The 21,989-nt window shown below is 43.1% G+C and overlaps 2 protein-coding genes across 2 annotated transcripts in view; one reads left to right on the forward strand and one right to left on the reverse strand.

Moving 5' to 3' along the window:
- Positions 1-5,565: 5,565 nt before the first annotated feature.
- mmachc (metabolism of cobalamin associated C) lies at positions 5,566-13,115 on the reverse strand. The gene is given in 5 exon segments (XM_052012009.1): positions 5,566-5,816; positions 5,818-5,877; positions 8,052-8,204; positions 9,699-9,893; positions 13,024-13,115. Coding segments are annotated over 5 exon segments (714 nt in total). The 5' UTR covers positions 13,096-13,115; the 3' UTR covers positions 5,566-5,582.
- An 87-nt stretch (positions 13,116-13,202) lies between these two features.
- Positions 13,203-21,989, forward strand: part of LOC127568318 (cyclin-dependent kinase 11A) — a 34,778-nt gene continuing 25,991 nt past the window's right edge. Inside the window, exons 1-7 of the mRNA XM_052011935.1 lie at positions 13,203-13,237; positions 17,528-17,597; positions 19,759-19,792; positions 20,248-20,402; positions 21,087-21,168; positions 21,241-21,433; positions 21,870-21,937. Of these exons, the coding sequence (XP_051867895.1) occupies positions 17,532-17,597; positions 19,759-19,792; positions 20,248-20,402; positions 21,087-21,168; positions 21,241-21,433; positions 21,870-21,937 (598 nt within the window). The 5' untranslated portion in view covers positions 13,203-13,237; positions 17,528-17,531. The remainder of the gene's footprint in view (positions 13,238-17,527; positions 17,598-19,758; positions 19,793-20,247; positions 20,403-21,086; positions 21,169-21,240; positions 21,434-21,869; positions 21,938-21,989) is intronic.

A 21,989-nucleotide genomic window follows, 5' to 3' on the forward strand; every position in this document is an offset into this window, starting at 1 on the left:
AGACCCCCCTCCTCGGTCATGAATGAGATGTTGGCCCTGGGAGACGGGCATAAACCCTACCTGCTGTTTGAGCAGATCTTCCTGGAGCAGTTACCCAACGACATTCACCTACTCCTGGTGGATGCCGATTTCAGCGAACCCCGGAAGGTGGCTGCCCAGGCGGATGTCCTTTGGCAGGCAAAAAAGGAGAGCGGGGTGTCCGTCGAGCGCGTTGCCACGCCACATACCCAGTGGCCCAGCAGGCCAGACCCGGCGATTGAACGCTTCCCATCCGCCACGTCTGAGACACCGACCAACCAATGGTGTTTCTACCACCAGCGGTGGGGCGCTGACGCCCACAGATGCCTGCCACCATGCAGGTTTCTGGGAAATGCCAGGGCCAGCCACCGCTGATGGCTATGGCAGCTGGCCACCCGGATAGCCTCTTGCATGTGTGGGACAGGCGTTCCGGACGTCGGTTCCTAGTGGACACTGGAGCCGAAGTCAGCATCATGCCTCCCAACAGCTGCGAGACTCACAACTGCACACCAGGACCCACCCTCAGAGCCACCAACAGCAGTGCCATTTGGACCTTTGGCACCCAGTTGGTACACCTCCAGTTCGGCACCTGCAACTTTATTTGGAGGTTCATCCTGGCCGCCACCGCGCAACCACTCCTTGGGGCAGACTTCCTTCGCGCCAACAGTCTGCTGGTTGACCTACGGAGTAAGCATTTGGTACATGCCAGGACCTTCCAAACGTTCTCGTTGGGTGAGGCCAAGCTACCAGCCCCACACCTCGACTCCGTCACCACGTCGAGTTTGCCAGGGTCCTGGCAGAGTTCCCGTCTGTACTAACGCTCCAGTTCTCCACCACCTTGCCCAAGCACGGGGTCCAGCATCACATCCCCACCCAGGGCCCTCCCCTCCACGCCCAGCGGCTACCCCCAGAGAAGTTCCGCCTCGCGAAGGAGGAATTCAAAAAAATGGAGGAGCTGGGGGTCATCCGCAGGTCGGACAGCCCATGGGCCTCTCCGCTACACATGGTCCCCTCCGCTACACATGGTCCCCAAGGCAGCCAGAGGCTGGCGACCCTGTGGCGATTACCGACGCCTCAATGACATTACTACCCTGGACCGGTACCCCGTGCCGCACATTCAGGACTTTGCTGCCAACCTACATGGGCAGTCATTTTTTCCAAGGTCGACCTCGTCCATGGGTATCACCAGATCCCGGTGCATCCGGACGACATTCCGAAGACGGCGCTGATCACACCTTTCAACCTCTTTGAATTCGTCTGGATGCCCTTTGATCTCAAGAACGCTGCTCAGTCCTTCCAACGACTCACAAATGCAGTCGGGTGCGACCTTGACTTCGCCTTCATATACCTCGACGACATCTTGATCGCCAGCAACAGCCGCCATGAACATTTCACGCACCTCCGCCAACTCTTTTCTCACCTGAGGGATTTCAGCCTGACCATCAACTCAGCCAAATGCCAATTCGGGCTGGAGACAATCGATTTCCTGGGCCATCGGATCGACAAACATGGCACCACGCCCCTGCCTGCGAAGGTCAACGCCATCCGCCATTTCGCCAGACCCACCTCCATCAAGGGCCTGCAGGAATTCCTCAGTATGATAAACTTTTATCACCGGTTCATACCATCCGTGGCTTGCATCATGCGCCCATTGTTTGCTCTCCTGTCAGGCGGAAGCAAGGACATTGCTTGGTCGGAAGATGCTCACACCGCGTTTGTCGAAACCAAGCAGGCCTTGGCAGACGCGGTCATGTTGGTGCATCCTCGCACGGACATCCCGACTGCCCTCACGGTCGACGCCTCCAGCACAGCAGTTGGAGGTGTTCTAGAACAGCTTATCGAAGGGCGTTGGCAACCACTGGCGTTCTTCAGCAGGCACCTTCGACCACCAGAGCTCAAATATAGTGCCTTCGACCGCGAGCTGTTGGCGTTGTACCTGGCCATCAGACACTTCCATTACTTCTTGGAGGGCAGGCCGTTTACAGCTTTCAGCGACCACAAGCCGTTGACCTTCGCCTTCAACAAGGTCTCAGATCCCTGGTCAGCACGGCAACAGCGGCACTTGTTGTACATCTCAGAGTTCACCACTGATGTCTGCCATCTGTCGGGAAAAGAGAACGTGGTCGCAGATGCACTGTCACGGCCCACCATCCAGGTTTTGTCCCATGGGGTGGATTTCGGCGTCTTAGCGGAGGCACAGCGAACGGACATGGAGATGCCCAGCTATCGCACTGCAGTCTCGGGCCTGCAACTGCAAGACCTTCTGGTAGGCCCCGGTGAGAGCACCCTGCTCTGCGATATCTCCACAGGTAGACCCCTCCCCATCATCCCAGCTGCCTGGCGCAGACGGGTGTTTGATGCCATCCATGGCCTTGCACACACATCCACCCGGACTACTGTCCGGATGGTGTCAGGCAAATTCATCTGGCATGGCCTGCGTAAACAGGTCTCCAAATGGGCCCGGTCCTGCACACACTGCCAGACCTCGAAAGTACAGCAGCACGTCAAGGCCCCCTTGCAGGATTTTCAGCCTACCCAACGGAGGTTCGACCACATCCATGTCGACCTGGTCGGCCCCCTTCCAGTCTCCCGAGGAGCGCGGTACCTCCTCACGATTGTCGACCATTTTACCCCCTGGCCTGAAGCCATTCCCCTCGCAGATACCTCCGCCCAGTCCTGCGCACGGGCCCTTTTGTCAACTTGGGTGGCCCATTTCGGTGTCCCGGCACATATCACTTCAGACAGGGGAGCTCAATTCACCTCCGGCCTATGGTCTGCCGTCGCTGACTTGTGGGGTTCCCGGATCCACCTCACCACCGCCTATCACCCGCAATCCAATGGGCTGGTGGACAGGTTCCATCGCCACCTGAAGTCGGCACTCATGGCCCGCCTTAAGGGGCCCAACTGCGTAGACGAAGTCCCCTGGGTCCTGCTGGGGATACGCACCGGGCCAAAAGAGGACCTGCATGCCTCGTCCGTGGAGATGGTCTATGGAACGCCCTTAGTTGTCCCGGGCGAGTTCCTACCAGCCCCTCGGGGGCCAGAGGAAGGACCTGCCGCGGCGCTCGACCGGCTGCGCGAGCGGCTTGGAAGCCTGGCCCCGATTCCTACCTCGCGACACGGACAGGTCCTGACCTGTATGCCGACTTCCCTCCAAGACTGTAAGTTTGTCTTCGTCAGGAGGGGCGCGCACCGATCACCGCTGCAACAGCCGTACGAAGGGCCATTCTGGGTCGTCAGGAACAATGGGTCTACGTTCATGCTGGACACTGGGGGGGCGTGAGGTGTTGTTTACGGTTGACCGGCTGAAGCCAGCTCATTTAGACTTGGACCAACCCGTGGTGGTACAGCGAGCGCAGCGTGGGGCAGGCCACCCAAGTTGTAGTTTATTTAATTCTGGTTTTTGCAACGGTATTGCCGGTTCTTGGGGGGTGGGGGGGCCATGTTATGTAGTGACTCACCGCACCGGCATCGAACCGGCTCCCGACATTGCGACGTCGTCGGAGGCCCCAGTCCAAGATGGCGCGGGGCCCTCCTTCTTCCCCAGCGTTGGGCTGGGAAAGCCTGTGCGTGGGATGGTCAAGGGACCTGCGCGTGACGTCAGCACGGGAACTGTAGCGCGGGAAGTTTTTGGATATTAAAGGCGCACCGCGCCCGTCAGCATTCGACCTCTGATTTCAAAACCACCGACTCTGCGTCTTCATTTCGTAGTGTGTAGCTAGCCACCACATTAAAATCCCCCATAATTATCTTGACATTGTCTCTCTGACACGCTTTTTCTATTTCCAGCTGTAACTTGTAGTCCACATCCCAGCTGCTGTTTGGGGGCCTGTATATAACTACTGCTAGGGTCCTTTTACTCTTACCATTTCTTGACTCAACCAATAAGGATTCTACCTTCTTCTGATCCTATGTCCTTTCTTTCTAGTGATTTAATATCATTGCTTACCATCAGGGCCACACCACCCCCTCTACCTACCCGCCTATTTTTCCTATACACTGTGTACCCTTGGACATTCAGCTCCCAATCACATCCATCATTAAGCCATGTCTCTGTGATGGCCACAATGTCATATCTTTTAATCTGTAGCTGTACTACAAGGTCATCCACCTTATTTCTAATGCTATGTGCATTTAAGTACAGTACATTCAGACTAGTATCTGCTACTGATTTTGTTATATTTCTATTGCACAGCAAATTATCCTGTCTTTTCACCTGCCTGGCCTCTTGCCATCTTTGCTGCACACTATAATTGACTTGTTTCTATTTTCCTCTTCCTCGACCCTAACACCCTGGTTTCCTTCCCCCTGGAAAATTAGTTTAAACCCTCCCTAACAGCTATATTAAACATTCCCGCAAGGATATTGGTACCCTTTAAGTTCAGGTGTAACCCATCCTCTTTGTATAGGTCATACCTCCCCAAAATAGATCCAATGATCCAAGAATTTGAAGCCCTGCCCCCTGCACCAGTTACTCAGCCACGCATTCATCTGCCTGATTCGGCTATTCTTGCCTTCATTAGCACATGGCACAGGCAGTAATCCTGAGATTACTACCCTGGAGGTCATGCTTCTCAAACATTCTTCCTAACTCCCTGTATCTTCCTTCAGGACCTCCTCCCTTTTTCTAACTATGTCATTGGTACCAACATGTACCGAGACTTCTGGCTGTTCACCCTCTCCCTTCAGAATACTCTGGACCTGATCAGTGACATCCCGTACCCTGGCACCAGGGAGGCAACACACCATCTGGGTAACCTTATCAGGCTCGCAGAATCTCTTGTCTGTTCTCCTCACTATGGAATTGCCTCTAACTACTGCATTCCTCCTTGCTCTCTGGACCACAGCACCAGGCACAGTGCTAGAGTCCCAATCACTGTGGTCTTCCTCTATCAGGTCATCCTTTCCAACAGTATCTAAAACGATATACTGATTTCTGAAGGGGACTGCCACAGAGGTGCTCTCTACTATCTCTCTATAGCTCCTGTCAATCACATCCTCACTTTCCCTGATTAACTGAAGGTCATCAAACTGCACCTCCAGATCCCTAACATGGTCACTAAGGAGCTGCATCTCAAAGCACCTGGCGCAGATGTAGTCCTCGGGGAGGCTGGAAGTCTCCCAGGGTCCCCACATCTGGCACTCCAAGCACAAAACTAATCCTATAGGCATACTGCTAACACTACTCTCTAATGCTACTAAATAAATAAACTAATAACTTAGTTTGACCTTGAATTAAATTCAAAATACATGCAATTTCTTCCAAAACGAGACTCATCCAACCTTTTCTAAACCTACTCATTCTTATGCTTATGTCAAATTTCTGACTTGAGCCACCTCTCCACCTTCAGCCTGCTACACTTTCACTCACTAAATCTTGATAGACTGCTTCATCTGCCTAAACCCCTCTAGGCATCCCGACTGGATGTCACATTTATACAACTAAAATTATGAAAGCAAATTCTTGGTATGTAGTGTTGCTTCAGGTGTTCACAGATGTTCACTTTTTGTACTCTATGTAAGAGATTCATGCCTTGTGCTTTGTGGCTTTCCTCCAGATGTCATTAACAATCACTTTTCAGTCCAAGCAGTTTAAATCTTTCAGCAGGAGGTGTAGCAAAGTACTGCTTTTGTTCTTCAGAGTACCTTTCCTCTACATCAATAATATCTCTGTAGGTCCAGTCCTGCCAGTGAAAATTAAACCTTTTGAGCAGTTCAATCTTTTTTTCATCTGTTGAAACACAGTCCATGGGCAGCTTTTGCTCAAGGGATGGGTCCTGGACATCTGGAAATATCACGGACTCCTCGTATTGCAAACCAGCCTCCGTAGCGTGGATGAATGCAGACTCCACATATTTTCTATCAAGAAGAAATTTATTTTTGTTAAATGGATGGCATGCATTAATCTGCCCTGACCTCTTTTGCACCTCTAAGCTAATAGACACCCTAGTCTCAGAGTACTATTGAAAGATAACCAAGAAATACCTATTGAAGCAGTTCAATAGTTCAACAACATTATACTCAGTTAATTCTCTTCATGAGAGGACATAGCTTGCCTATAACTGCCATTTCCTCACAAAATGGAATAACTGAGATGCAGGCGCAAATATCTTTCCTTCCACTTTGCACTACATGTTGAGCACACAGTATGTTGTGCCACCATAGTGCTCTTTCACTTTATGGGTTGGCCCCTTCATATATCTCCCTGCTAATTACAGAAATTCTCCCCAGTATCAAGTACCATCCTCGGGAGAGGTGCTAGATCAGAGCTCCTAGGCCTGAAACACTGCCATATTGTAAATACCTGCTGGAAGTCACAAAGGATGTAGAAGAGCATCATAGAATAATTCATTAATTTTCACTCATGTAGAGAGGCAACAAAATTTTCCCTCATTGCTAGGATTGAGAGTGGCAACTTAGCATGTACAAGGATTCACAAGCTTAAACCCTGTACCTCTTAAACATTATTTTCCAGTTTTAGAAAGAAACTTGGAGTATAGATTCCTTGGAGCGCAGGAGAATGAGGGGTGTCCTCATAGAAATTTATAAAATCATGAGGGGTATGGATAAGGTGGACGGTCATAGTTTTTTCCCCAGGGTTGACAAGTCCATAACTGAAGGGCATAGATACAAGAGGGGAGAGATTTAAAAGAGACCTAAGATGTGACTTCTTTACACAGAGGGTGGTGAGTACCTGGAATGAGCTGCCAAAGGAGGTGGTTGAGGTGTGTACAATTGCAACATTTAAGAGGCATTTGGATAGGTACATGGGGGGGGGCTTAGAGGGTTATGGGCCGAATGCTGGCAACTTGGACTAGCAGGAAGGATGCTGTGGTCGGTGTGGACCAGTTGGGCTGAAGGGCCTGTTCCATGCTGTATTACTCTATGACTCTAAAGAACAAATTATGGTTAGATGGGGTTTTTGTTAGAGAAATATTTTAGGTGTTGGCTACAAACTGGGTAATCTGAACACATCATTTGAAATGATCTTTTATCACTTCATAAGAAATTGTTAGGATAGAACACTTGCATCATTAATTAACCACAATGACTATAAGTCACCTCTGGTGAGATTTGTGTAACAGTTACTTTGTCTTGATGAAGAAAGAATTTGCTTTTACGATCTCACATTGTCCCACTGCAGTTCACAGCTAATTCAGTCCTGTTGTCACCATTATAATGATAACAAGGCAATCAATATATGCAGAAAAAAATCTTTAAAAATAATGCAACGAATAATCAATTTGTTTTAATGTTATTTAAAGGATAAAGGTTGGCCAAATTGCAAGTAGTCCTACTTTAAATAAAAACTTTAAAAAAATTTATACAGCACAGTAACAGGCCCTTCCAGCCCAATGAGCCCGTGCCGCCCAATTACACCCATGTTAACCTACTAACCTGTACGTTTTTGGAATGTGGGACGAAACCGGAGCACCCAGAGGAAACCCACGCAGTCACGGGGAGAATGTACAAACTCCTTATAGACAGCGGCGGGAACTGAACCTTGATTGCTGGCGCTGTAATAGCGGTACACTAACCGCTATGCTACCGTGCCGCTAAATAATCGCAGTTAATTGCTTGCCTGTATTCGTACTTTCACTATTTTGTTTAAAATAATTGCTGTTTGACAGGATCTTCAGGGAAATTTGTACCTTTTTCCATCAATTCCATAAGACATTAATTAAGACTAAATTGCAGTCAAAGAATACAAAGGGAAAATGTCTGTCAATTCAAAGACCCAAGAGCTTGCATTCATGATTACAAATGCACAAACATTACAACTGCCACACCTGATACAGAATGTGCAGGCTTTTTAACCTTCATGAGTGGGTTTATAAAGAAGAACATTAGAGAAGTGAGAATGGATGTCTTGGAGAGATGCAGAATTGTAAGGAATCTGAATTTGATTCACTGATAAACTAATGCACGAGGCCAAGGTTATGAAAATGCGTTTATTATAATCTTTATCAAAACATTTAAAGTAGCAATTCAAAATTCAGTTTGCACAAGGCAGTAAATTATTTCATTCTTACTTTTTCTCCCCAAGGGTTTTGCTGCATATTCTTCATTTGGTAATAATAGGCTGCTCCAGCCACATGTGCAGCTGACTGTACCAAAACCTTTGGCCTTCGATTAGGAAGTAGCTCAAAGTCATGGATAGCTACAATCCTGTGATCAGGGAAATTCTAAGGCAATAAAAAAAGTTATTACTTTCTTAGTGCCAGATAACTGGCATTTATAATAATAAATAAAAAGGTGCACTTAATAATTCACAGTTCTGTTACCTTAACTAGCTACAGAAGTACTCAATAGTTTAAACAATGGAGATTTATGTTGTACCCTACCAACCAAGCTTGTTCTAATCATAGTTGACTCTGCTGCTTTTCGCCATTGTCCATGAAATCAAACTATCACTCATCTCAACCACCTCTACACAGCCTTTCTAAGCCCAAATTGTCCCCAACTCATCTCCTTTCTTAATTCCTAATAAAACACATTTCCTTCCTGGTCATCAATGTCAGGTTCATTTTTCTATTATGACTAACCCCTCTGCTTTAAAAACTGCCATCCTATCTTCAATCTCATTTTTAAAGTACAGTCGTTGCTAATATCAAAACACAGCAGTCAGTCGCCACAAACCAAATTCCCATAATCTCCAATATCTTTCATATATTAGAATACAGGTCCTCCCCAGATTACGAATGCCAGACTTAAGTACAGCCCATATATTCGAACGAGCATTTGGGAGACTGGTGGGATGGATTAGCTGGGTCCAAGCATCTTCTGCAGGAATGGAACCCTGTCGTAACCTGGAAAGGAACTAAGTTTCAACCTTGGTATCATTTGTTCTACCAAACCAGCTCTCCATCAATGTACTTTCACTTCTATATCATCCAACCCCACCCTTACCATGAATTCTCAATTCATACATGTCTTATTCAGACTGAAATATTCAAACATTTCCTGGTTTCTTTCCATGAACTTTACCTCAACTATAATTCTTGTTCATATCTAATTCTGCACTAGGTGCTCTCTGCAGAGTGAGCATGTACTAGTTTATCTATAATCATCTCCTGCTTCACTCTCCCACCTCATCCCTCAAAAACCCATTTCTCAGATTTAAAATTACAATTCCTGAACTTAAACACATCAAAAGCTCATCAGCCCTTGTGATTTCTAACCAATAAGGCACTATAATCATGATCCTGCTTTGTAGGTTTCTATTCAGAAGTCAACTGTTTATTCATTTCCTGCCATTTGACCTTCAAGTTATGTAGCCTTCTTTAAAATTCCATTAAATTGCTCCAGTTTCATTCTCTCCCAAACCTCAATAAAATCTATTTAACCAAATTAATTTTTATACTTCTTCCAATACTCCTTCAGTAAAGCACCCATTGTTCTCATTTCCCCAGCATATTGGCAATATTATAGGCAGAACTTGCATCTAGCATAACATTCAGGAAAAAAAGGCATTTCAGTTAAAATATCAATTGTTAACGTTACACTTAAACAAAATAAATGCATCAGTAAATTAAAGGCATAATTAAAATAAGATTATTTAGATTTCCTGGTGCAAGTCACTTAATCAACAGCTTGTGTTAGCATCCCTTATACATGGCTTATAAATCAATTTGTTCAGAATCCTAAGTTTAATGTAAAAAAAAGCAGAATTTCTTTACTTTCCTCACTAGAGAGAAATAATGAGCAACACATTCATCAATAGGATCCCGGACATCAGATAATTGCATGACTGCAATGAAAGGTTTGAAAGCTCTCTCAAACATCTGGGGTGTGCTGAGAACAACAAAGGCCAAAGTGTCCTCTGGATATTGTAGACGAAAACAAGGCTGTACCACAGCATTATACCAACTAATCTGTTAAGAGAAAACAAAGCAATCAAAAATCAACCAATAGAAGCAAGGCAAAAGGAAACCAATCCAAACAGGAACAAACTATTAGAAACAATGTCTCAGAATTTCCTCATAGTTGCTAACGGTACACATGGCCACCCCAACCCCTCCCCACCACTAGAACATTACATACATATCACATGGTCACTCCCTCATAATCCCAGAGTTCACTTTTACGGCAATGTCCTTTTACAGTGATGCCCTTGATACAGTTGGCTCCAGTTTCATCAGCAATGGCCTAAACACAAATGCCATCATGTAACAAGAATAGAATAAACCCTGCCAATACAAACATTGGGGGAAAAAAAACACTGAAAACTAACTCAGTCACTCAGGGTCAGCTGTCAAAAGCCTCAACTTTCTAAATTAATGATATTTCAATTAAGCAAACAATACAAATAAAAAGTAAATTACCCAAACTTACCTTTCTCCCTCATTGCTGTTTCTATAAATTGAACTGAATGGAGTCACCACTCCTGCACCAGATCTAATGGGGCAGAGGTTCAACATGCAGTGCTGGAGTACTGCAGAAGCCTGGGGCTTTACAAGGGGTATTACTGCAGATTACCACCAGCAAAATCCCAGGTGAACAACCATCAGGAAGTTTGGGCTATCCATACCAATGTAATCAGCAAATGACATACAATCTTTCTGCCTGTCACACATGCAGCTGCTTAGCATTTCTCCCAATAGATTTATTCACATACTAACTTAGCCAATAATAACTCAAGGCATCGCACACTGACATTAACAAAAAAAAACTATCGCCAAATCACATAACAATAGAGGAAAAATCCAACAGAAAAGGTTGAGAAGGCAAGGTTTTAAAGAATATCTTAAAAAGGAGAGAAGGAAAGAGGCAGAGAAGTATTGGGAGGGAATTCCCGCACTAAGAACCTTAGCATCCAATGAAGGAACAATTACATTCGGGAATGCATAAGAATCTAAAATCAGAGGTATGCAAGTATCTCCCCAATGAAAGAGGGTTAATCTACAAGTCAAACAAGAAACTGTTCAAGTTTTGACATCTCTGCTCTGGAAACAAGATCACCAAACCTCAGTCATTGATTTACAGTACGCAGATGATATTTGCATAAGTGCACAGTGGCCAAGGTTCAAGTCATTAATGATTGCTTTATTTAACTGTACAAAGGAATGGGCTTTGCATTACCCTTCCAAAAGTCCTCCACAAATCTGCTTCTGCCATACAAGGTAATTGAGATCCATGATGAGACACTGGAAAATGTGGATCTCTTTCTATATCTTGGAAGCTACCTATCAGCAAAAGGCAGAGTTCACTGATGAAATTCACCATCCCCAGCATACTACAACAGCCTTCAGATGATTTAAGTAAAACTTACTCAAAAACAAAGACCCCAAAACCTGCTCTAAGCTCATGGTCTGATGATCAGAAGTGATCTCCAATCTCCTGTGGGCTTCAGAAACCTAGAGACACAGTCAGCTCATCAAAGCCCAGGAGAAATATTAGCAGCCTGCAGATTTCTCCAAGTGGATTAACAGGATTGGCAATGCAGCATCAATGTTCACACCAGGCCAGTGTCTCCAGCATTGAGACTCTTATAGAACAGAACAGTACTGCACAGGAACAGACTCTTGGACCCACAACGTCTATGCTGACCATGATGCTAATTTAAACAGCGCATCAGCCCTATATCCCTCAGTTCACTGCCAGTTATAGAGTCATAGAGTTATATACCATGGAAACAGGCCCTTTTACCTCATCTCGTCTAAGCCAACCAAGATGCCCATTTAAGCTCGTCTCATTTGCCTACATTTGACCCATATCCCTCTAAACCTTTCTTATCCATGTACCTTGCAATACCCTGTTCATGTGCCTGTCTAAATGCCTGTTAAACATTGCTATCATTTCTGCTTCCACCTCCTCTTCTGGCACCGCACCTACCACTCTGCATAACAAAAAAAATCCTCGTTAGTCTCCTTTAAACTAATTCCCCCCTCACCTGAAAGCTATGCCTTCTAGTATTTGACGCTCCATTCTACGAAAAAGACTAACTACCTACCCTATCTATGCCTCTCATTATTTTATATACTTTGATCAGGCTACTCCTCAGCCATCTCCATTGCTGCAGAGAAAACAATCCCAGCAACATTCTGGTGAACCTCTTCTGCGCGATCTCCAAAACCTCCATATTCTTCCTGTAATGAGGCAACCAGAACTGCATACAATACTTCAAATGTGGCCTAACCAAAGTTTTATACAGCTACAATATGACTTCATGACATTTATGCTCAATGCCCCAACTGATGAAGGCAAGTATGCCATACACCTTCTTTACCACCCTATCTACTTGTATTACCACTTTCAGTAAGCTATGGATTTGCACCCCAAGATTCCTCTGTATATCAACATTCCTAAAAGTCCTGCCATTTACTCTATTCGTTCCTCTTAAATTTGGCCTCCCAAAGTGCAACACTTCACATCCCCAGAGTAAAGTCCATCTGTCATTTTGCTGCCCACATTTCCAACTGTTCTATCCTGCTGAATCCTTTGATAACTTTCCTCACTATCCACACCAGCCCTCCTCACTAAGCCACATACATCTTCGTCATATATATCACAACAACAGCAGTCCCAGCACTGATCCTTGTGGAACACACCTCCTGTCAGAGTAACACCCCTCCACGATTTTGAGTTTGAATCATCTCTGCTGGGTGTGCCATATCTACTTGATGCCAAGTCTTTAAAGAAACTTCTATTTCAAGTTCTCACACAAGAGACGTTGATAAGTTCAAAGAAAGCGCTTCAAGGACGTTCTGGGAAAACGCAGCACCTTCACCAACTCATGAGAATCCCCGGACAGTGATGACTTAGAATTGAGAAGGAAAGCCCAAATAGAGAAGAAAAGCCCAGGAAAGTACAGAGCATTGCAAACCTGTACAACGAGGAGGTGCGCGCTGCAGCCAGGCACAAAACGTGCCAGCAACCCCACCACCTGCAGCAAAGCTTGCTCACCTCACGTGTACGCCCCTGAATTAGAGAGGAAGCAAGCCATCGTCGAACTTAAGGGGGCACCTTAAGAAGAAGCAGATCATGTTACAAAGACAAACTTACCTTGAAGGGGTCGCACTGAAAACCAAATGGACTCAGCAGCTCATCCAAGCGCCGCTGCAGTAAAGCCGACATTACCACACACACCCCTACAACGCTACATCCGGTATACGTGGGGGAACGGGAGGGAGAAGACTACAGTTCCCAGAATGCTCTGCGTTGCGTACGATGACGTCAGTTCAGGCGACGCACTTTTGAACTCGGTGGAGCCGTGGCGGTGAGTAATTGTCCTGCTCTTTAAACGGCCGTTTCTAACGGTATAAGTAGCATTACCCTCGGCAGTTTCTGCCTGAGGAGGCAGGTAACGTTGGAGGAATTCGGAACAGCTCCTCAAGTTTGCGTTGACCCTGCTGGCGCCGGGGGTCAGAGCTGCCAAAATTCCCCCTCTGCCTCTCCTCAAGTGTAAAATCAGCGCGGTGCTGTCAGTCAGACGGCGGTCGTTGGGGCTGGTGGAGGCTCGGGTTCTTCATTAACGTCTCTCTGCTTCCTTTCTGTCCCCTGCTTCTCGACCCAGCTCTTGTTTCTTTTTCGTCCCTCTCTCTCTCTCTCTTCGTGTTTCATCCTTCTGCAAAGACTCTTCACTGGTGCCTATTCTGCTGTTGTGTTGTCCCTTTCCTAAATGTTAACGTCTAGCCATTACATTTCCAATGGTGGTTTCCTGCCTTTCTTCCTCACTACCACCCCCAAGTCTGTTGCAACATCATCTGCAGACTTGGAATAAGTTTCACGGTTATGCTTTGATACCAACAACTCTCCGTTCGTAGAATCATAGAAATTCGTAGTACAGGAGCAACTATTGAGTCTATCGTCTCCATGCCGACAAACCATCTCAGAAAAGTTGTGTTATTATTAAATCTTCCATGGAACATAATTTCCTCCAGTTCTATGTTGGGAATAGTTAAAGCCATTGTTTTTTACTCTTTACTCCTACTTCATGTTGAATATTTGCAATCTTAAGCAACTGCATGATGCTGATCTGAACTTTAAACGTGTACCTTTGCAATGTTGCTCTTTAAATTAAGAGCTTTGGAGTGCAAGGTGTCAGTGCAGTCAGACTTGCTGTGAGACATGACAATGGAAAGCTGAACTCTGAATAAATTGTTGCTTATGGATGGGAGATAATCAGCCATCAAAAACAGCACTAAAGATATTGAATCATAGAATCATGCAGTACAGAAACAGGTCCTTTTGGCCCACCTCATCCATGCAGACCATGATGCCAATCTTTGTTAATCCCATTTGCCAGCATTAGGTCTGTATCCCTCTATGCCATTCCAATCCAAGTACTTGTCCAAGTGTCTTTTAAATGTAATTGTATCTACCTCTACCACTTCCTATGATAGGTCATCCAGATAACCATCATCCTCTGTGTGGAAAAACTTACTCCCCAGATCTCCTTTAATTTTCTCCTCTCACCTAAACTCGTCCCCTCTGGTTCTGGACTTCCCTGCCCTGGGAAAAAGACTATCTATCCTATCTCTGCTCCTCTGTAAGGTCTGCAAATCTCTGTAAGGTCATCCCTCAGCCTCCTACGTTCTACTGAGAATAAGCCCAGTCTATCCAATCTCTCCTAGTAAGTACAGCCTTCCATTCCAGGCAACATCATGGTGAATCTCTTCTGCACTTTCTATTGCTACCACGTCTTTCCTGTAGTGTGGTGACAAGAACTGCACACGATACCCCAAAAGTATAACCAAAGTTTTGTACAACTGCAACATGACGGCCTAACTCTTGTGCTCAATGCTTCAGCCTATGAAGGCAAGCATACTGAATACCTTTTTAACTGCCATATTCATTTGTGTCACTACTTTCAGGGAGCTATGCTCTTGCACCCTAAGGTTTCTCCATACATCAATACCCCTAAGATCCCTGCCATTTACTCTATATGTCCTATCAGAATTTGAGTTCCAAAATTGCATAATATCACACTTGCCTGGATTAAATTCCATCTGCACTGCTCCACTCAACTTTCCAGCCAATCTTTGTCCTGCTGTATCCTTAGACAACCATCTTCACTATCTATGACTCCACCAATTTTTGTGTTGTCTGCAAACTTGCTAATCATATAACCTACATTCTCATCCAAGTCATTTATATACATAACAAACACCAAAGGTCTCAGCACTAATTCCTGTGGTACACCATTTGTTACAGACTTTCACTCAGAAAAACACCCATCCACCACTACCCTCTGCCTCCTATCACCCAGCCAGTTTTGGATCCATTTTGCCAGCACACTCCAGATCCCTCGTGCCTGAACCTTCTGGACCAGCCAACATCCTTACTAAAGTTCATGTAAACCACGTCTACCGTGCTGCCTTCATTAATTTACTGAAGTCCATGTAAACCATGTTGACTGTGCTGCCTTCACCAATTTAGGACTACATTGTCTTGAGTTTAGAAGAATGTAATTGGAAACGATGGAAACACAGAACAGTTTTATTGACAGAGGTAGGGAGAGAAAAGTAAAGTTTAGGAGGTAGAAATGTCTTGATTGTGGAAGGCATATGCTGCTGGCAGATCATTTTAGTTAGTTTTGTGGTTTGTCCATCAAAAGTAATTGGCCAAGGAGAGGTTGGTGATCTGCAGGAGTTTAATGACAGGAACTAATGCCAAAATCTTCAATGTTTTAGTCTGACTAACCTCTAACATTGTAAAGACGTATTGGCAAAATGAGATAGTTTTGAAAGGTAGATGCATCTAGTTAATTACCAGATTGTTACAACTAGGCAAGATACAACAAGTAGACGATAGATATGAGGAGATGCTGTGGTTATCTGAAGGATGTATTTGCCATGGGGGACTGCAATAAAGGTTTACCAGATTGATTTCTGGGATGGGGGTATTGTCTTATGACTTAATCTCTAATACTCACTAAAGCTAAGAAGGATGAGAGGTGATCTCATTCAGACATATAAAGTTCTTATGGGATGTAACAGGGCAAATATAAAGATTGGGGTGTTTAGCTGGCTGTCTTTAGTGGCACGGTAGCGTAGCGGTTAGCGCGATGCTATTACAGTGCCAGCAATCGGGGTTTGATTCCCGTTGCTGTCTGTAAGGAGCTTGTACGTTCTCCTGTGTCTGCGTGGGTTTCCTCCGGGTGCTCCGGTTTCCTCCCACATTCCAAAAGACGTACAGGTAGGTTAATTTGGGTTTAAAATGGGCGGTGCAGACTCATTGGGCCGGAAGGGCCTGTTACCACGCTGTAAATAAAATTTTTTAAAAATTTAAACATTTTAAGAGATAGGCCATTTGTGACTGGGATGGAAAAAAAATAATTTCCTCATCTGGAGGGTGGTGAATCTTTGAAATTCTCTTCCCAAGAGGGATGTTGAGTCTTGTTAAGCATATTCAAGACAGATTGATAGCTTTTTTTTTAGATATTAAGGGAATAAACGGATAAAAAGTTAGTACAAAAAATGAATAGAAAATTTACTCATGATCCAAGTAAATGGTAGAGCAGGTGTTAGGGGCCTGATGATCTAGTCCTGCTTCTACAGTGGGAAAAACAGAATTTATTGCATCAGCCCTTTTCACTCTTGCCACCAATTTCACCTCCCCCCATGCATTCCCCCCACAGCCCACCCCATGGCCACTATTTGGGTTGAACCAGATTTTACAAATTTAGCCCGTATCTTCTTCACCACAGAAATTACTTACTTGTATCTCCATAATTACCTGTCCAAACCAGTGCTTTTAATTACTACCATGCTGCTGTTTCACACTTAAGTATTCCAGATGATCTTATTTTCCGTCCTGCAGTTTTTTCAAAACTCTGCTGCCTGTATTCACATCTAAATTACACATTATCTATATTTTCTGACATATTGGTTCCAGTTGCCCGGAAGTCCATGTAAATTTCTCGTCCTTATCTCTCTGACCTTCTCCAGCTCATGTCTCTTGTGACCTTCAAAACTCCTCTCACCCAAATAGGAGTGGCATTTCCTTCTGTCACCTAGTTCCTTGGGTATTAATGTTGACCTTGCCAGCAGTGCCAGTAACCCATGAATGAATAAGTAGAAGAAAAAAATAAATCCGAATGATGGAGTTTTCAACAGCCAAGATAACTTCCGCTTCCTAAATTTTACTTTTCTCTCCCTACCACTGTTGATGAAACTTTATTCGATATTTCCATCAATTCCAAGGGATATGGGGAAAATCTGTGTAAGTGAAGCTAGATCACAGGTTAGTCATCATCATATTCAATAGTGAAAGATGCTCACGAGGGTCTAGTAGGAAACATGGGAACAGGAATAGGCTGAATCATAGCCACTATAAATGCACTTTTTTTATTTTGAGAAATTAAGGTTTAAATAATATTGTGGGAAACCTATTTAAAAAAAAGTAGTTGCAGAAGCAATTGCTATTATTGTTCAAAACTTACAAAACATTGGTCATACCACCATTTTGGCAATGGCAATCTGCCAAAAGGAGAACTAAAGTATGCAGCCTTGTCACTTATTTGAGGTTGCTATTGACATTGGCTGTGTTTACACTCCCACTGCAGAAACATGAACTGGGACACACAGTTGAATTCCATACTGAATGACACTGACTGCAATGTGGCAAAGATAAAGGTAAGTGTGTAATGAAGGGTACTTGTAATTTTCTGTTTATACTTTATGAAGTGAGTGTAAATTAAAGTGTTTTGCATTTTTGATGCTTCAGTGCACAGGATATACTTTCAATTGGACATTGAACTCTATTCTCCAATTTACCTGGAGAGATGGATGAAATAGAAGGGGATTCAAAGCTGTAGCAGTTGTTTGGTTTCCCTTACTGCAGCTTTAATGTGGTAGAACAGCAAGATTATATGAGCATTTGCAAATTCAGTGTGTTTTAAATAGAGCATTTGAGCTTTCACATAGTTTGAGATAAACAGCTTCCTGTTTTGAGGGCAGTAAAGTTTTTGAATATTTTTTCCACACAATTTTCTATTCCAAGGGGTTAGAACATATTTGAATTGGTGGTGAGCCAGATTTAGTTAACAGATCAAAGGTGCATATACATTTACTGAGTAGTAATTGTAATATCTTCAAGTTCAGTATTTGAAAGGGTTCTCTAGCTTAGAACTTGTTTTGTGTTAGGAAAGGCAAATTAAACTGGGGATGGAAGCAAGCCAATGCATGGTTTGTGAATGGGCCTCCAGCTGCAAGGTTCTATTGTCCAAGGTGTCATATGGAGTAGAATAGATATTGTACACTTTATGCACTCAAAGGCCTTTCCTTGATTTCTTTTCCATTGTGGAAAGAGTGGGGGAATAGGTAGATTGTGTAGAGGATTGGGATGGAGAGAGGTAGGGATGGGGTGGACAGGAATGAAGGATTAGAACTTCAAAGGGTGGATCAGACCATTATGGAGGATAGGTTGTCACATTCAGCTGCTGTTGTGGGAAGCAGGATTGAGGACAATGGTTAAGTATTATGATTGGATGGTAGTGGGGCTGGTAACTATCAGGTCATGCTATGGAGTGTGGCTGGGGTTGAGTTTTGGCCAGACTATAATGGCATGAAGGGGACCTGCAATGAAGGGTCAATGTTAGAATGTAAGGGGACTTTCCAAAGCTCTGGACCCTTGGTCTTGGACTGAGTTAGGTAGGCTCTATTAAGCTTTGCTAACGTAGGCCTTGCATTCATTGCCAATTCAAGGACTACACAAGTGCCCTTCATGTTTACGGGCTACACTTGCGCAGACTAATTTTGAATATCTAGCATCCAAACATGCCTTCTGCAACAGTGTGCAACACCACATCCAGGCATCTCCTTGCAAATGATGTACATATGCACAAAGAATCCAGTAGTATTTTGATGACTTCATGAAACATAAAATAAATAATGATCAATTTTCTGAAAGCACAATGTTGTGCTATATGAAAGTGCTTCTAGGCCTAGATTTATGTACTTTTAACTTCCATGTAGTCAAGCAGATTGTATTGTAAACAGGAAATATATGTATGTACATCAGGGTAACATGACAGAAGATTACTGCATAGTATTGGGAAAGAAAATATGGCAGTACAGAACAAGTTTATATTCCTGAGGGCCAAGAGATTAACAATTTGGCTGATGGGATAGGAAGCTGCATACTCATGACAATGACCCAAAGGTAGGCAGCCGTGAAATTGGCTAAGCAAATGGACTACACACATTAGCAAAACTGGCTGATGAATTTCGTAGTAGAAAAGTGTTAGGTTATCTGTTTTGTACCTTAAAATCACAGAATAGAGCAATAACAGAAAATGCTCTAAATACATGGGGCAGACAGCATCTTTGGAGAGAGAAACAGAGGTAACCTTTCCTTTAATTAGGACTGAATAAAAGATGAGATCAGAAAGATCCTTGAAGATGAACAAGTTAAGTGAGGCAGATGGAAATCCCTTTGGAGAGAAAAGAAGAACTTCAAGTTGGGCATTCCTGGAAGACAAGTGGGAGTGGATTAATCAATCTCTTGATTTTATTTTTATGATTTTATGTGAATTAAATATTTAAGCTTGTATAGTCTAAGCCAGAAAGTGAGTATCTCGGTAAAGATTCTTTAATCTGATTGGTTGAAGAGTCTATGCAGTTGCTTGTCCTCTTTGCAGATTTCTTGCTGACCCTGGTTTATCAGACTTGAGCTATAATTGCCATTCAAAAGACCACATGAAACTTGTCAGCTGCTGTTCTCAATACTAGTACTGTTGAATATTTTGGTATAGTACTGGTAATTAACGGAGTGATGTATTCCTTTTCTTTGCAGCAAAGATTAAGCTCCACAGGGTATTATGCAAAAGGTAGGTGTTATTGTTTATTTAAGTTAAAATTAAATTAGATATTTGCGTTTATTATTTCTAAAATGCATTACCAGCTACACATATTATTATTGTTTTGATGGATTTCTCAGTTGGGAGGGCAGAAGTAACCTGACAATGTCTTCTTAATCTGGTCATTGGAACCTACGTGAGAGTGACTTGTAATAATCATCCTTTTATTTTCTCTGTTAAGGGTCATGCCATTGATGATCAATGCTTAGAATTTTCCATGTGAAATGGTTGATGTTAGCTGCAAGGAAAACGCAAATTTGTGCTGCAAATATGAATTATTTTCTAACTCTAGTGAGAAACTTTCTGCACAGGAAAATATCATGACATCTGAGAGAATACATCATACCTGAGAAACTAGTATTTTATCACAAATGTGTTGGCTACAGAAGTTTATTTTTACTTTAAGCCTTTTTGTTCTCTCTTAGTTGGCTTACTTGACATGGTTGACACAAAAAACATTCGATTCAATGAACCTCTCTCTGTTTCCATGGAGCACACTTCTTGTTCAGATGTGTTTAGTCGGAAATTGCCTAAAGAAGAATTAATGAGCATCTCCAGGCAGCTACAATTCCAAGGAAAGGTAAGTGTGCCAAAAGTATTGAAAACTGTACATTTCATAAATTTCTATCTCTGTACACACCTGTTTGCACAGTTATTCCAAAATTGGAGCCCATCTGTTTTTTTTTGTGAGAGTATTGATAGTGTAGAATTTGGCATACTCTTGATATATCCAGTTCAAACCCAGTGCAAAGTTACAAATCTGCAGGCAAATCTTGTTTCTTATTATGACTTTTTTGTTATATAAAGATGGAACTTAGTAGAACTTACACAGTTTTCCACAATAAACTCCTGGTCCACACTCTCACCTCATGTTATATCAAAAACCAGCTATGTATGATCTGCTGAAAAGTTTGGAACAATGGAATCCCTAACTTCGTCCTGCATCTGTGGTTTTGTTGAAAATATATAGTGGCCAAATACCACCTTCAGAATATGGGTGTCATCTGGTATATTTGTTTCTTTGTATTTGCAGCGTTCTGCTACCAACTTTCCTGCTGCCCTATTTGTAAAATCTGGGTGGACTTTTTTTTACACTCTTTAAACTGTCCACCACAATAGGGATAGCTTATTTCCTTTTTAAGTGTTAGTCTGTGCTATACATGTGCTATACAAAGGAATAGATTAAAGATAATTGACTTCAAAGTTATCTTATGTGCACAATTTTTTTTCTGTTGCAGTGATCAATACTTTTCTCTGTCTTTAGACCATTGAATCTTTACAACAAGCTTTACTGAGAGTTGAAACAGAAAAGGAGCAACAAAGGCAGAAAATTCAATCATTAGAAGGTAATATTTAAAAATTTAATTCATTTATTGATAAAAATGCATTCTGAATTCAATTTACCGTTTATTGTATAGAGGAAATTCGGCGATTACAAAATCAATCTGAGGAAAGAAGTTTGGATTTCCAGTTGGAGAGAAAGATGGAGGATTGGCGCAAAGAGATGTCAAATGAAATATACAGTTTGCGGGAGCAAATACGTCATATGGACAGGAGACTTGGTTATGGAAAACTCACATTTTCCAGCCTGATGCAAGAGGTCCATGAAAGGTAGAAATGGTTAAAATAATCTTCATCGCTTTCACAGCTTGTGTAGTTTAAGCTCCTGTAATAAAGTTTTGACTAAATTACATGATTTTATTGATCACGATGGAGCTTATGAGCATGTTTAATTTTTTATATATAAACTTCTTTCAACCAATAATCCTCAAATTTACTTAGCAAGTATTGATTGAACTGAAAGCGGCTGTCTTTGTTCTGTCACTAAAGAAATTAACTGCTGCTTCCACTTCTGTTCTGATTTGCAAATTGCGGATGTGAAACTTGGTGCACCCATCTTTAAACTGTTTTGGGAAAAAAAGCTTATGAGCTGGAAACATATCTATCAATATTAAATTACTGATAATACTTGACTGTTTCCTGAAATATTGATAATGAGTGATGAATAATCCACTGGAAATGTTTTATTCAAATATTTTATTAACAGAAAAAGAGATCTATGTGAAGAACATGAATCACTTAGAAAAGAGATTGATAACATGAAGCACAAGTTATGTAAGTACATGGATTAATAGTTTAGTGCAATCAGTGAATTTTAAGATTTTTA

The sequence above is a fragment of the Pristis pectinata genome, chromosome 3 (assembly GCF_009764475.1).
Source record: "Pristis pectinata isolate sPriPec2 chromosome 3, sPriPec2.1.pri, whole genome shotgun sequence".
Lineage (NCBI taxonomy): Eukaryota > Metazoa > Chordata > Chondrichthyes > Rhinopristiformes > Pristidae > Pristis > Pristis pectinata.